Genomic DNA, 15,182 nt, shown 5'->3' on the forward strand with positions numbered 1-15,182 from the left:
CCAAAAACTGGAATTCGAGCTCCCATGTAAAGCATGTGCTCAGCCTATTGAGCTCATTCTCAGGCCCTGAACAAACTTGATACCTCCAATAGTAAGCAGGACCGCATCTATTGGTAGGGTATGCTGAGGAGAGGAACATCATGCTCTGAGGGAAGCACTAATTTGGTATGCTACATAATGGACACCAGAATTCCTCCAGGTCCCACCTCTGAGGATATTCACATGCTATTCTCTATGCCAGGGTGCCTCCCCCACTTTTTGTATGTGATGATCCCTTGATTACACTAAATATCCAGTTCCCATACCTCTCAGGCAATATGAAGTCATCCTCTGATCCAGTGTGTGGACTGACCTGTCTACCTTGGCAAATTTGCTCTCTCTGGATCGATGGTCTTATTCTCCTCTGCTTTATTGAAGCCAATTTGCCTTGAGCAAGTTACTTAAGCTGTCTATGTGTTTCCCCATCTAGAAAATGGGGCATTTTACTCTCAAAATACATCTCATCTTAAGCAATTCTGTGAGCATTAAATATTAACATGCAAGAATACTTCTGGCACATGGTAGATATTCTACAAATGTCAGCTCTCAGCTAATATGCTGTCCTCCCTCCACACCAACCTTTTATAGCACAATAGCCAGAATCATCTAGATCCTATCCCCATGGGCCTCATTTCCAAATTCTCCATCTACCTTGCTCTAGCCCCACTGGCCTCCTCTTTGTTCTGTGAATATATCTAGCACAAGCCCGCCTCAGGGCCTTTGCACTGGCTGTCACTTTGACTTAAAAAAACAGCATGGCTATGCCTGACCTCTTTTAGAATATAGCTCAACAGTCACCTAAGTGAGGCTGCCCTGTATACATAATTTCAACTAACCCAATATTCTATTCTTACCATCATTGCTTCATTTTTCCTCCTTAGAACTGGCATAACACTAAATTTAATCTTATTTATCTCTGTCTCCATCACTTTCCGCAAATATTTCCCCATAGGTGCAGGAATTGCTGCCTATTTTGTTCCTCTCCAGATACTCAGCACTTACAAAAGTGCATGCTGCTCCGTGTTTGTGGAATGAACAGTCCCAGCTAACCTTTTCATTAGCTCTTAAATACTTATTAACTGCTGGTGGGCCTCAATGGACCTATGAGGTCCAGGGGATCAAACTCAGTTTGGCAGTGCACAAGGCAAGAGCCATGCCTGCTGCACTATCTCTCCGGTCTCTCTTTTAAACAATTCTTACTGATCACTTATTATAGACTAGATATTGTTTGAGGTGCTAGAGAGCCAGCAGTTAATAAGCTAAAGACTTTCTTTTTCAAGCCATATTCTCGCATAAGCATGTATTCCTCCTTTCTCTCCCCTCACATCTAAGTAAATTTCTTCCAATAAAATGATTTTGCTTCTCAAAAAACAACAAACAAAAAACCTTTCACAATAGAACCCATTCTAATGGGATTAAGTCAGAGACTAAATTGATGAATTTATGTATCTGATAAAAATAGAGAGACAAAAAAAGTAAAAGAGACAAAGCAGAAAAGGGGCCTGATCACTTCTAATTATGCAGGTTAGGAAGGGGTAGATATTCGAACAAAGCCCTGAAAGAAACCATAGAGACTGGGAATGAGTATCTAGGGTAGAAAAATAACCAAGGCAAGGTAGAAAAATAACCTTAAGCAGGCTGACCCTATCTCAGTGTATTTGAGGGCCAAGGAAGTGAATGTGGGAAAGTGCAGGAAATAAGGTTACAGAGGTTACTTGTTTTTATTATTAACTCAGAGATTTTTAAATTTACATCAACAGTCCTAGTTTATTTTGCAAATGAAATAGGTACAGAAAGTGGTTCAAGCCCTTATCAAAGATCACTGAGCTGCTTAAACTGGGAGTGGATGGATACTGAGACAGGTGAAGAATGGAGGCAGCTTTGCAGAAAGAAGGGAACAGCAAACACAAAAGCTTACTGAAAGGAACTAGTTTATTTTGTAAGGAGTTTGGTCTATTGTGTTCAGGGAAGAGATGAGAAAGGAGAGCCTAAAAAGCACCCTGTGTTCTGAGAGACCACCAAATCTTGTAGCTACTGGGCTTCCTTTAAGATATTTAAACTATGCCACAATCTCCTCCTGGGGAATAAAATGAATTTAACAATACAAAATCTGTGGTTTTCAGCCTCTTGACATCTGTGGAGAGGAACCTGTCTGACTGACTGGTCCATAGACAGCAGTTATAACCATGATGATGGACCAATGGTTTTCAACCAGTGGTTGAAGACCACTGAAACAAAGCACTTGGCCTGGTACAGAGTAGGTATTCAAGAAATGTTACTTCCTGCTAGCATCATCATTACCAGAAATATATTTATTTAGTGTAAGAGGTGGGGCGTATTTCAACTGCTTGCCCCAGCTATAAATAGATTGAAAACCACTTTTCTTTTTTTTTTTTTTTTTTTTTTTGGTTTTTGGGCCACACCCTGTGATGCTCAGGGGTTACTCCTGGCTATGCGCTCAGAAGTTGCTCCTGGCTTCTTGGGGGACCATATGGGACGCCGGGGGATCGAACCGTGGTCCGTCCTAGGCTAGCGCAGGCACCTTACCTCCAGCGCCCCGCCCGGCCCCAAAACCACTTTTCTAGTGTTAAAAAATCTGGATTCTTGTACAAAGGGTGGTGATGGAGAAGACACTGGTCTGGTCCACCTCAAGGTAAAGAGGGAAAACTCAAGGCAAACAGACTGACCTTCCTGGAGGCCCCTAAGGAGGGGGTCATGTGAGGAGTGTAAACTAGAGGGGACCAGAGGGTCAAAGTACAGATTCGATGCAAAGGCAAGGGGTGGTGATGGTGTTAAGGCTCATCTTATAAACTGGGAGCAAGGGGAAAGAAAAACTGAGTGACTCCCACACAAACAGTGGAGGGAAGAAATTAGCCATCACACAGACAGGTTAAAAGGAGAGGGGGCACAAAGCGATGGAATAGTAAACCGGAGTAAACACGAAGCACAAAGCTGAACCCTTATTAAAAAGGGATAACCTCAAAAACTGAGTGGCAGTTTACAAATACCGGGAGGAAAGCAAGGGCAATGAATTGGTATCAAGGAGGATGTGAATAAAAGTACTTGTAAAATGTGATAAAGTCATGGATTAATGTAAGGGGGAGTGGAGGAAGCAGGAATACAGATTCACAGATTAACTCACTGTAAAAGAGGAATGGAGGGGACACCACCACCATGAGTACAAGGAACAGGTAAGACTAACAAGGACACAGACGGGGGTGGGGTGGGGGGCTGAAAGTTGCAACAGAAGAAACACATTCAGATACACCTACTGTCAAGGAGTTGGACAATGCCAGAGACTACTCCCCTAACTAAAAGTGAGCAAGACTACGGACGAATCCATGGAGAGTGGGGTAGGGCAAAATAGAAGCTCAAAAGTCGATCCATTAGAAAGCAGGAGGGGATGCTTAAGCCATAGCCAGATCCACTACAAGGGACGAAGACAGGGGTCAAAGCACTGACAGATTCCCCAAGCCCAGTATGATAGTGGGGTGTTGAACATTAGGATACGGACTGAGCCATAGCCCCCAAGCGGGGGTGGTAAGGATATGTAGGGTCACAAACCTGACCTTCTACCCCGGAGATCCCAACTCACCTGTGCTAAGCGCAGCAGCAGTATTGGCAGCTCTGGGGGGCCGGGGGCTCCATGCGCGGCCCCACCGCCCCCCAGGCCCCGGTTCCTAGGCGGCGGTGGCGGCGGCAGCAGCACCTAAGCCGCCCCTGCCTTTCCCCAGCGCTCACGTGGGCCTTGGAGGGCGGAGCCTACTATTTTATTGCTAGGTGATTGGCCGAAGTGGCTAAGCTCCAGGCTGGGGAGGAGGGCCGACTCCGCGGAGGGAGGCTGTGACGGGCTAGCGAGCACAACAGCTTGCTCACCAATGGTAACCGGTGTTCTGCGCGGATTGGCTCAGGGAAGACAGCGAGTTGAAGTCCTGACAACATCCTGGGGGAGTCAGTTTCCCACAGATTGGCGTTTAAGAGGCTTGATGGCAGACGGCTAACCTACGGGAGGAGGGGTGGTTGGGCTTGCTTCCTGCCGATTGGCCGATGTGGCTGCCAAACACAGCCGTCAAAAATACGAGCGGGGCGGGGCCGCACGCCATGCTACCCGGCGGAAGCGGGACTTTTATAGAAGTGGGCGTAGCAGCCGGCTACACGGGGGGGGGGGGGTCGGGCCAGGGGAGTGTAGGCGGGCAGGGTAACTGGTGATTGGCGAGGAGAGACAAATTTAGAACAGAGGTAGGAAGGCAGGACAGCTGACAGACACGGAAGAAGCAGAGTGACGGAAACCAAAGCCTACAAGAGGGCAGGGTCGAGTCAGAATTATCAAGTGGCAGAACCTGGCTCTGCATTGATTGGTGGAAATTGGACTCAACCTAGAATAGGGGCCTAGGCAGAGTGGTAGGATCAGGCTCTCTGCCTATAGGTAGAAGCTGGAACTACAGAGAAACTGGAGTCAGCCTTGGATGAACAAAGATAGATGGGGGGTGGGGATGGGGTGGAGGGATATGGTACCCGAAGAACCACTGGGTTTTGGCAGAGGTAAACCTCATTGTCTGGAACGAAAGGATGATTGCGTTGGAAATCAATTTTACCGAGTTGGCCTATTATCGAGACAAAAAAGTGGAGCCCATGCAAAGTAATAAAAGGGTCTGGCGCAGGGTCCAGTTGCCAAGGCAACAGAAGAGAGGTTAGAGCACATACAGAAGCAGTGAAGGCTGCCAGGCAACAGGCTGGAGGAGGAACTTAAGTGCTTTAAGGGTTTCATACAAAGACTAGCTCTCTGAATCTCCTAATAGCGTTGTGTTTTAGAAACAGAGGTGAAGGGGGAAAAGAAGGGCCACATGACTCAAAGGCATTCGGCTCTTTAATGTTGGTAGACCAGGGAGGGCACTGGATGGAGTCAATGGCTAGGACTCTCTGGGAAACTCTGTAGACCTTGAAGTTCTCTAAGTCCCTGAAAAAGAAACAGAAGAAATTGAAAAACTGTATTCAGGCTCTGCCACTTTTATTTTTATTTAAACACCTTGATTACATACATGATTGTGTTTGGGTTTCAGTCATGTATAGAACACCACCCATCACCAGTGCAACATTCCCATCACCAATGTCCCAAGTCTCCCTCCTCCCCACCTGACCCCCGCCTGTACTCTAAACAGGCTCTCCATTTCCCTCATACATTCTCATTATTAGGACAGTTCAAAATGTAGTTATTTCTCTAACTAAACTCATCACTCTTTGTGGTGAGCTTCCTGAGGTGAGCTGGAACTTCTAGCTCTTTTCTCTTTTGTGTCTGAAAATTGTTATTGCAAGAATGTCTTTCATTTTTCTTAAAACCCATAGATGTGTGAGACCATTCTGCGTTTTTCTCTCTCTCTGACTTATTTCACTCAGCATAATAGATTCCGTGTACATCCATGTATAGGAAAATTTCATGACTTCATCTCTCCTGACAGCTGCATAATATTCCATTGTGTTTTTATCTCCCTTCTCTTGGAGCCTAGCTCTGGCTTGGTTCCAGTTTAGAAGGAAAGATAGTTTCTGGCCCTCTCTTAGCTCAGATCACCCACCACCCTACACACAGAGACAGTTTGACGGGGTGAGTATTCTCACCTCTAGCAACATGTGGATATGGGCCTTGATATTCATGGAGTCCTTGGTGAGGCTGTTGCTGAGCCTGGAGAAAAATAAAGGGTGAAGTGGGTGGGCCTAATTTATGACCAACAGTGGATGATTATTTCTATTTTGGGGGCCACACATGGCGGAGCTCAGAGGTTACTCCTGGCTTTAAGTTCAGAAATCACTCCTGGCAGGCTCAGGGGACCATATAGGGTGCCGGGGATCGAACCTGGAACTGTTCCAGGTTGTCTGCACGCAAGACAAATGCCCTGCTGCTGTGCTATTGCTCCAGCCCCAAGGATGATGATTTTTTGTTGTTGTTGTTGTTTTGGTTTGGTTTTTTTTGGGGGGGGCGTCACATCTGGCGCCACTCATGGGTTACTCCTGGCTCTATGTTCAGAAATCGCTCCTGGCAGGCTCAGGGGATCATATGGGATGCCGGAATTCGAACCACTGACCTTTTGCATGCAAGGCAAACAAACACCTTACCTCCATGCTATCTCTCCAGCCCCAAGGATGGTCATTTCTTATACTGTCAAGAACTACCTATGTCCTGGACATATAACTTAGCCTTATATAACCAAGCCTGGCCACCAGCACTGATTTAAAGGTATCTATTGAATGCCTATGTCATGTAGTTTTAGGGGCAGAGGAGATAGTAACAAAGTGAATTAGCAAAAAAATCTTAGTCTTATGAAGCTAACATTCACACTGAGACAACTATATAAATGGTGGACTAAAATATATCATTATGTTAGATGACAGATACAGTGAAAATTTAAAGGATAATGGGGAAGATAAGAAGTGAAGGTGATGATTTTAGTGAAAGAAGCTATTTAAGTAGGGGCTGAGAGACAGTCTAGGTGTTAGGCAATTGTTTCACATATGGCGAACACTGTTTCAATCCCCAACAGCTCTGAGTATTGCTGGGAGCAGCTATGGAGTTCTCCAAGCCTTGTTGGAGTGGTTCAGGTAATACCCAATACTGCTGGGCCCCAGAAGCACTGCATCCTCAGACCCTCACATTGAATTGCAGAGCCAGTTAGTTGAGAATCACTGAGAAGGCTCCCAGTATTACTGAACACTGCTTGAGAGATCAATCCCAAAATATATTTGAGTATAGACTTTAAACGAAGAAGAGGTGATATGGAGAATGAATGGGTGAATGTAGGGGATGAGTATTCCAGACACAAATAACAGCAAATACAAAGGTGCCAAAGTTGAAGCTTTCTGGCTTGTTTACAATCTAGCAAAGAGAGGCCTGTGTGGCTGGAGAACTGAAGGGGGGCTGTAGGAGGTGAGGTCAGAGGGGTGAGTGGGAAAACAGGAGTGGATCACCTCAAGGCCTAGACTTTGGCTTTCCCTCCACTTAAGATAAGATTCAGAGAAGGCCTATGCAGAGAGAAGGGAAGTGAATTGACAGAGATTAAGAGGATCCATCTGGCTGCTGTGTGGAGAATTGACTGCAGAGAGAGATCTGGTAGGAAGGAAATTCACTGAGGAGGTTATTGTGGAAATCCAGGTGAGCAATGGAGAATCAACCAAGTGGCAGCAGTGTAGATAATGGGATGCAATTGCATTCTGGATGAAGTTTGAAGGTAGAGTCAATAGAATTTATTAAAGAATAAAGTGTTTGGAATGAGTCCCAAGGAAAATAACAAAGTGAGCAACTTGGGAGGCTTGAGTTGCTTGAAATCACTCAAGACTCAAATTGCTAAATTATATCAAGCAGTAAATTCCTTTTCTTTTCTCTTTTTGAGGGGGCATAGCTGGCTGTGTTCAGGGGTTACTCCTGGCTCTGCACTCAAGGATCACTCCTGGTGAGGATTGACGAACCATATATAGTGCCAGGGATTGAGCCTGGGTTCAATGCTTGCATGGCAAATACCCTACTGTAGCTGTATATTTTTATAGAGCTGTAGCTGTATATTTTTTAGTGAAGCAAGGTAGTTTTTATTGAATAAAACTTATTTAGAAAAATGTGAGGAAAAGAGAAGACTATGTGTTCAAGAGAGAACATGGGCTTTTCCAAAGTGGAAAAACAGGCAAAAATACATACCCTTTCAGTAGCAATATTGCAAACCACTGTATGTAAAAATGAGAAAATAAAAATATTTGATACAGGCAGGCAATGGGGAGGAGAAGAGGGAAACTGAGGGCATTGTTGGTGGGAAATGTGAACTGGTGAAGGATGTTGTACATTGTATGACTGAAATTCATAGTGATTCAATTAAATTATTTATTAATAAAAATCACAGAAACCAGCAGAGAGAAATGTGTTCAAGGGAGAACACAGGTTTGATAAGCAAGCCCAAATGTCCATTATTTTAAATCTCTAAATGATCAGGGTAAGTAAAGCCTCCCTCAAACTAATCAATGCTAAAGTTCAAGGAAGATCTTTCTGATGAAAGAATGAAAAATTAACAGTTTAACAGTTGGGGAAGGTGTTTTTCCACATTAAAAAACAAAACAAAACAACTAAAGCTAAAAACACCTCCAGAAAGGACAGAAGAGATAGTACAGTGGATAAGGCACTTGCCTTGCACATGGCTGACATGGTTTCTATTCCTGGCACAACCTATGGTCCCCAAATAGGGCCAGAAGTGATCTCTGAGTAGTCAGAAGTAGGCCCTGAGCCCACCATGTGTGGCCCAAGTGCCATTCACCCACCTACACACCCCCAAATGCCAAGAGGCAGAAAAGAGCCTTTTCTTTTGAGGAGCAGTCAAGAGACTAGAGTATTAGAAATTAAGTGAAAGATGTACAAGAGTACATATTTAAGTAAAGAGATACAAGATCCAAGAGGTTGGAAAGTGCTAGATCATGCAATGCTTTTTATAAGAAATACACATTCTATTATGTATTCAGAGTTATCTGTCAATGTAAACTCAGTTTGGGAGGCATAAGGAATGTAGATGGCAACAACACAGGACACTAATTAGAAAAAAGTAGTGTTGACCATTTACATATTCATATTAAATATTTTTAAAACTTAAAAAATATTTTGGCCACATCTGGCAGTTCTCAAGGTTTATTACTGGCTCTGTGCTCAAGAATCGCTCGTTCTATGCTCAGGGGGTGATCCAGGTGCAGGGGATTGAAACCAGGTTGGTCCTATGTAAGGCAAATACCCTACCTTGCTTAGGTCCCCTAAATTTTTATTCTCAATCCAGACCTTGCTCTTGAACTCTAGCTTTACAGTGCTCTTCCCTATCTCAGATGATGGCACCTCCATCATCCCAGTTGCTCATCCAAACACCTGGACTCCTTTTAGGCTGGTTTAAGAATACAGCAGGTAGAGCTCTTGCCTTGCACACAGCCAACGTGGGTTCTATCCCCAGAATCTCATATAGTCCCCCAAGCACTATCAGGAGTAATTTCTGAGAGCAGAGCCAGGAGTATCCTGAGCACTGTTGGTATGACCCACCCATAACAAACCAAAAGGCCACCTGGACTCCTTTCCATACAAGGTATGTGCCCTACCACTGAGATATTGACCCAACTTCTCTTTTCCCTCTCCTCAATCTAATGAAGCATTCTATGTAAAGCCATAACTGTCTGTCCCAGTAGTGTTCATTTCTACTCTTCATTGGGCTATCACCTGTGACATGTAACTTTAATGACTTATTGTCTGTTTCCCCAGACTAGGATGTAAATTGTGCAGGGGCAAAGACTATGGTCTGCTTTTTTCTGTTACAGTCCTAATAGTTCTAAACTATGGGGCACAAGTACATGTGCCCTAGAGTAGGCATTTAATACGTTGAGTAAGTTACTTGACTACTCTGCTCCGAGCAACTTGAACTTCCCAAAAGATGGTTGAGTCTATGTAGAAGAAGAAATAAATGGAGCAGGGTTGCAGAGAAGCAAGACTACATTCAAGAACATCTGGGGAAGGGCCAGAGAAATAGTAGAGTGAGTAGAGTGTTTCCTTTGTGCATGGCCAACCTGGATTCGATCTCCCACACTACATAGGATCCCTGAACCCTACCAGTAGGGACTCCTGAGCACTGTTGGATATGGCTCTCAAAGAACCCCTATATATATATATTTATATCTAGGTTAGTGACTCATAAGCAGAGGACCTGAGGACCAAACTTGACAAAATAAGTATCAATTACTTAATGGTACTAATTTAGTCTTTATGAAGCCAGTCATAGAGCACATGTTTCTCACCTGTGTGAGATCCTGCATCCACTGCATCAAAATATAACCTTCTGAGGCCGGTGAGGTGGCGCTAGAGGTAAGGTGTCTGCTTTGCAAGCACTAGCCAAGAAAGGACCGCGGTTCGATACCCCGGCGTCCCATATGGTCCCCCCAAGTCAGGGGCAATTTCTGAGCACTTAGCCAGGAGTGACCCCGGAGCATCAAACGGGTGTGGCCCGAAAAACCAAAAAAAAAAAAAAAAAGAACCTTCTAAACCAAACCAACTATGCAAAACTGTGAATTTAGAACTATAAAGGAGAAAAATATAAAACATAAAAATATAAAAATGCTAGTTGTAACATAAAAGGCGTATGTTTAATTAATTACTACTGATTTAATACATATGCTTATGCCTGATTGTCGCATAAGCAGGAATTTGTAACACAAAATTACAGGAACAAGGAATACAAAATGAATTTGTATTCTTTCTGCGTAGTCAGGAAAAATATACAGAGACCTGAGCTCCTTCCCCAAAGAAATCTAGAAAGGACTGACAATTTCAGTTACATAAAATAACCTGAAATTAAATTAGTTCAAAGTGTATTCTGGGTAACTCCAACAGGTAACCAAGTATTTTAGAAACATAGCTACATATACTTAAATCTTCATCTTCTAGAAAGATTAAACTTGGAATCCTACAAATTATAATAAAGTAATTAGATATTCAATCACATTTCTCATCACCAAGTCTATCAAACACCTTACAATAGGGCTGAAGAAATGGTATAGCAGATAAGACACTTGATTTGCATAAATCTGACTCAGCTTCTATCCTTGGCATGCCATTTGGCTCCCCACGCCTGCCAGGAGTGATCCTTGAATGCAGAGCAGAGTAAACTCTGAGAAAAGCTGGATGTAGCCTAAAACACTTCCTCCATAAAAAAAAGACCAGACAAGGAGGCTGGCACTGACTATGTAGAAAACCTCATTTTACGGCTGGAGAGATTCACATAGCAAGTAGGGTCTTTGCCTTGCACAAGGCCAAACTAGTTCGATTTCTGGCATAATATATGGTTCTCTGAACACTGCCAGGAGTGATTCCTGAGTACAGAGCCAGGTATAATGCTCAAGCATTGTTGGTATGGTCATCTCCAAAAGAAAAGGTCTGAGTACTGGTCTAAACATATCTCAGAGTCCCCTCACTCACTTATGAGGGCTAACTGCATGTTTTGGCGATTCTAAAACAGACACACTGATATCCTTGCTAGGCACGCTCTCCATGGCTATTTTATTCATCCATATGACTCAAATGTTACTTCATCAGGGAAGTCTTCCTTACCTGCATTTCAAACTTTCAGTCATACTCCTAATTCCCTACCAAAACCTCTATCAATTCCCCTACCAAAACCTTAAAGTCAACTAGAGCCCATCCTTTCTTCCTTCATAATGTCCCCATCACCACCTACAGAGATCTGCTTCAACTCTTATTTCAATCTGTTTCCAGAAAACTACTTGAAATTCATTCAACAACAGGGTGCTTACTATGTGCAGTATATTATTCTAATCATTTGGGAGTACAGACAAAGCAGCTATCTTTTTAAAGCTTAATGATGAGGGAATTAGTATTAAAAAGAAATTATAGGACTAGGGAGACAGTAGTGCATGTGGGAAGCCTGGGTTTGATCCCCAGTACTACATGGTCCCCTCTGCACTTCAGGAACAATTTTAAACACTGAGCAGAGAATACCACATATCATTGGTGTGTCTCAAAAATCAAAAAATACTTAGTAAAGTGTGTGTGTGTATGTGAGTGTACATTCCTGGTGATGCACTCAGGGATCACTCCTGGCATGGCTTTGTGCTCAGGGATCACTCATGGCAGGGCTTGGAGAACCTTATGTGGTGCTGGAGATCAAACCTCAGTTGCTTACAAAGAAACTGCTATATTCCCTATACTATTGCTCTAGCCCTAACAATATACTTAGGAAGCTGTGAGTGATAGAGAATACAGAGAGGAAATCGAGAGTTATAGGGATTAATTTTCTGGTTTTTATTTTTGGGCAATACCTGGCAGTACTCATGGTTTATTCCTGACTCTGTGCTCATGGCAGGTTCAGGGGACCATATGAGTGCTGGGGATCAAACTGAGGGCGACCATATGTAAGGCAAATGCCCTACCCTCTGGAATATCTACTATCTCTCTGGCTTCATGTATTTTAATTTTAAAGTTTTAATAGAGAGCCTAGTTGATGAAGTGACCTTTGCTTATCCATTTTGGTTTTTGGGGCCACAACTGATAGTGCTTTATGATTCCAAGGATCAAATCCCAGTCTTCTGCATGTAAAGTATGTATTCCATTCCACTGAGATATTGCTCTGGCCCAGAAAGGACACTGAAATAAGAACTGAATTAAGTAAGAAAGAATGCAGGTACTTGGGAAAGAGACCTGCTAGAAAAAAGAAAAGCCTGGAAAATGGCCCTCACTTGGGATTATTCTAAGGGTGCTTAAAGAAGTCTAGGTCAGTGTTGGGAGAGTATAAGAAATGCAAGGTAACTGTGTAACTTGCTTTATTGTTATTGACTTATAGGCTGAGACTTCTGGGATCTGGTCATTAATGTACAAATGTATACTAGTATGGTTCTACAATGGAATCCTTCAAAGAACCTTTTTGTCTTGTTCACTGCAGTCTCCTCACTGCCAAACATGGAGCCTGGCTCACAGTAGGTGTTCAATAAATGTTTGTGTTAATGAAAAACATAAAGACGATTTAATGAGTGTATATTATGTGAAACACCTGGGGTTCAGCTCTGGCATCCTACTAGTTTTGCAGAGGAACCTATACATCATCCAGGCAGCCACCGGGAAAGGGATAGGGGCACTGCAAATCGTGATTCTTTCAGACACTATCCCTATTGAATTAACTTACTCTGTGAGGAGAGAGCTCTTACGATCAATGAACTTGAGCGCTTCTGTCAGTGTCAACTCCAGGAAAAAGCCATAACCAAGGGCCATGTAGATTCGGGAAGCATCTGGACTGAAGATATGAAGGAAACAGAGAAGGCTTTATCATATTTAACATATTATATCTTTTTTGTTTTTTAAACTTCCCTCCCCAAATCGAGGTTCTGAGAGTTCAGGGATTGTTTTATTTTACTATCATCTTCCTAGAGCCTGGCATAGTATCATATACATAATAGCCACTTAAAAATACCTAATTTTTTGAATGAATGGATGAATGAGAGTGTGTGGGGGAAATTGAAACTTGAGCAGGCAGACACTCACACCACTGAGCAGGCAGACACTCACACCACAGTATCATATACATAATAGCCACTTAAAAATACCTAATTTTTTTGAATGAATGGATGAATGAGTGTGGGGGAAATTGAAACTTGAGCAGGCAGACACTCACACCACTGTATCAACGAAGAAGTTACAGCCCAAATCAACTTGCATACATAATTCTGAGCGATTAGTTTCCTGTAGGGTCAAGAAAAAAAGAGGTCAGTCGTTTACTTTCAGTTCAGGTGACAAGTTTTCATCTGGAGTAACCACTCTCTCTCTCTTACTGCCTTCACTTGCCAGAAAGGTGCCCAATCCTGGTGTCTTTACCTGGATTCGCTCAATGACATTTCTCAGTTGAAGATATTTGGCCAGCTGTTCATATACTTTGTCACGATGGTCCAGCACCTTTCTAATGGGACAATAATAAAATGATGATCAACAGAAAGTCTTGTACCTCCTGGGATGCCTCACATCATGACCCTTTGACACCCTCTTGTCATCAGCCTAAAAAGCATTTTAATGCATAAGTTAAGTTTGGGTCACAGCCAGACTGTTTTGGTTTAAGTCTTGGCTATTTTTATTTTTTAAACAAGGCAGCTGTGTACCTTTGACAAATAAGTAGCTTCTTATTAGTTTTGGGGCCACACTGTGTTGTGCTCACTATGCGCTCAGAGGCCACTCCTGGAGATTTTTAGGGATCATATGCAGTGGTGATTATATGCAAAGCCATTTGGTCGCATACAAGGCAAGTGCCTTACCCACTGTACTATCTTTTCAGCCCCAAGTAACCTCTTTGGGACTTGATTTCACCTAAGGACTAAATGTATTACTGAATAGTCATTAGGAGAATTAATGCATCTTTACTTTATAAAGCTTTAGAGATTAAGTATGTCAAACAGTAAGTCCTGTTTATGTATTAGTTGTTTGTTAGTATTATGTTTATTAGTATTATTTATTATATTATAATATATTATATTATTATTTATAGTATAAATACTATAAATAGTATTATTTATTATATTATGTTTATTAGTAGTATATTATACACTAGTCAGAATGCTTTCCTCCAATCAGATGTACCATTCTCACACTAGAAAAATCTCCCATTCCTTAACACTTTACTTCCTGAATAAATACAGAAAAATGAGAACCACATGAGAATGATTCCATTAATTTTCCCCCACTTCACAGGTGAGGAAACTGAGGAAACAAAACAGCAAGGGAACATGTTCTCACTGATGGTAAAATTCCCCAGCCAGATTCGAACTTGAAATTTGACTTTAGTTATATAGCTGTAAAATGTCAGGCAACATTAGAGGTGGAGCATGCACGAACATCCTCTCCTCCACACCACAGGCCCGCAAGACCAAAGACGAAATCGCACCCCATATGTCGCCCCTCCTACCAGCACAGAGAGCTTATGGGTCCGGTACTGAACAGTTTGTTCACCAATCAGAAAGCTAGTCCCCCAATAGCAAACGCCCCATCCACCACGTGGAATGCTCCAAACACCTCAGCCCCTGTGCTGTCACTCACTGTAGGTCCCGCTGCAGCACGTCACTGATGAAGGTCTCATAGCGCAGCACTTTATCTCCCAAGGGATCCAACGCCCGCCGTTTGGGGGGCGTCGCCATGATGGGCTCCTGTGGAATAAATAGAAACGGGAGAAGAGAGATATTCTGACTACACGTTGGCCGCATGCGCTATGCAATTGCAACTTCTCAACGTTAGGAATGGACACTCCAGTTCTTGTAGTCGTATGGGGTGAGGGTGGGGGTTCCACACTCTGCATTTCCCGACTTGGGACCCCACCACCCAGGGACAGCCAAATGCTGCTATTACCTTAGAACCACCAGCAAAACGATCCGTAGCTAAGAACTGCGTCTTCCGGGTGGCGCCGGTGAATGACGTATGGGAAGTGGGCGGGGTGTTTCTGAACCAAGGAAAACTACGGAGGTGGAGACGAGAAGGACCAGTCTTCACGGATGGAAATTACGGAAGACAGTGCGGCGTGGGAGGGGAGGGGGATGTGGACTCATCCTATGGGGGGGGGGTTTGTCCGACTCGGGAGAGGTGGAACTCATTGGTGGAGATG

General features: G+C 43.3%; 2 protein-coding genes across 4 annotated transcripts in view; both read right to left on the bottom strand.

The window, feature by feature from the left end:
* ELK1 (ETS transcription factor ELK1) overlaps window positions 1-4,514 on the bottom strand; it is a 679,088-nt gene extending 674,574 nt beyond the window's left edge. For 2 of the 3 annotated variants that reach the window (XM_049767285.1, XM_049767284.1), the window contains exon 1: window positions 3,635-4,514. The gene's annotated coding sequence lies outside the window, so the exon portion shown is untranslated. The remainder of the gene's footprint in view (window positions 1-3,634) is intronic. The other variant, XM_049767283.1, reaches the window with a different exon arrangement.
* Window positions 4,515-4,893: 379 nt separating this feature from the next.
* Window positions 4,894-14,978, bottom strand: UXT (ubiquitously expressed prefoldin like chaperone). Its single transcript, XM_049767395.1, has 7 exons — window positions 14,930-14,978; window positions 14,624-14,730; window positions 13,415-13,496; window positions 13,215-13,282; window positions 12,729-12,836; window positions 5,653-5,716; window positions 4,894-4,996 (listed from the first exon to the last, which is right to left on the bottom strand). Exons 2-7 carry the CDS (start codon window positions 14,719-14,721, stop codon window positions 4,943-4,945), a joined length of 474 nt encoding a protein of 157 aa, XP_049623352.1. The 5' UTR covers window positions 14,722-14,730; window positions 14,930-14,978; the 3' UTR covers window positions 4,894-4,942.
* Between the last annotated feature and the right edge of the window lie 204 nt (window positions 14,979-15,182).

This window comes from Suncus etruscus, chromosome X (genome assembly GCF_024139225.1).
Source record: "Suncus etruscus isolate mSunEtr1 chromosome X, mSunEtr1.pri.cur, whole genome shotgun sequence".
NCBI classification, from domain to species: Eukaryota; Metazoa; Chordata; class Mammalia; order Eulipotyphla; family Soricidae; genus Suncus; species Suncus etruscus.

Excerpts from the sequence above, each read along its gene's own strand:
- UXT (XM_049767395.1), bottom strand. The coding sequence starts at position 14,721 with ATGGCGACGCCCCCCAAACGGCGGGCGTTGGATCCCTTGGGAGATAAA. Across the intron at positions 5,717-12,728 it reads AAGAGCTCTCTCCTCACAGA|GCTCAGCAACAGCCTCACCA; the intron begins GTAAGTTAATTC and ends ATTTTTCTCCAG. Across the intron at positions 4,997-5,652 it reads ATATCCACATGTTGCTAGAG|GGACTTAGAGAACTTCAAGG; the intron begins GTGAGAATACTC and ends TTTCTTTTTCAG.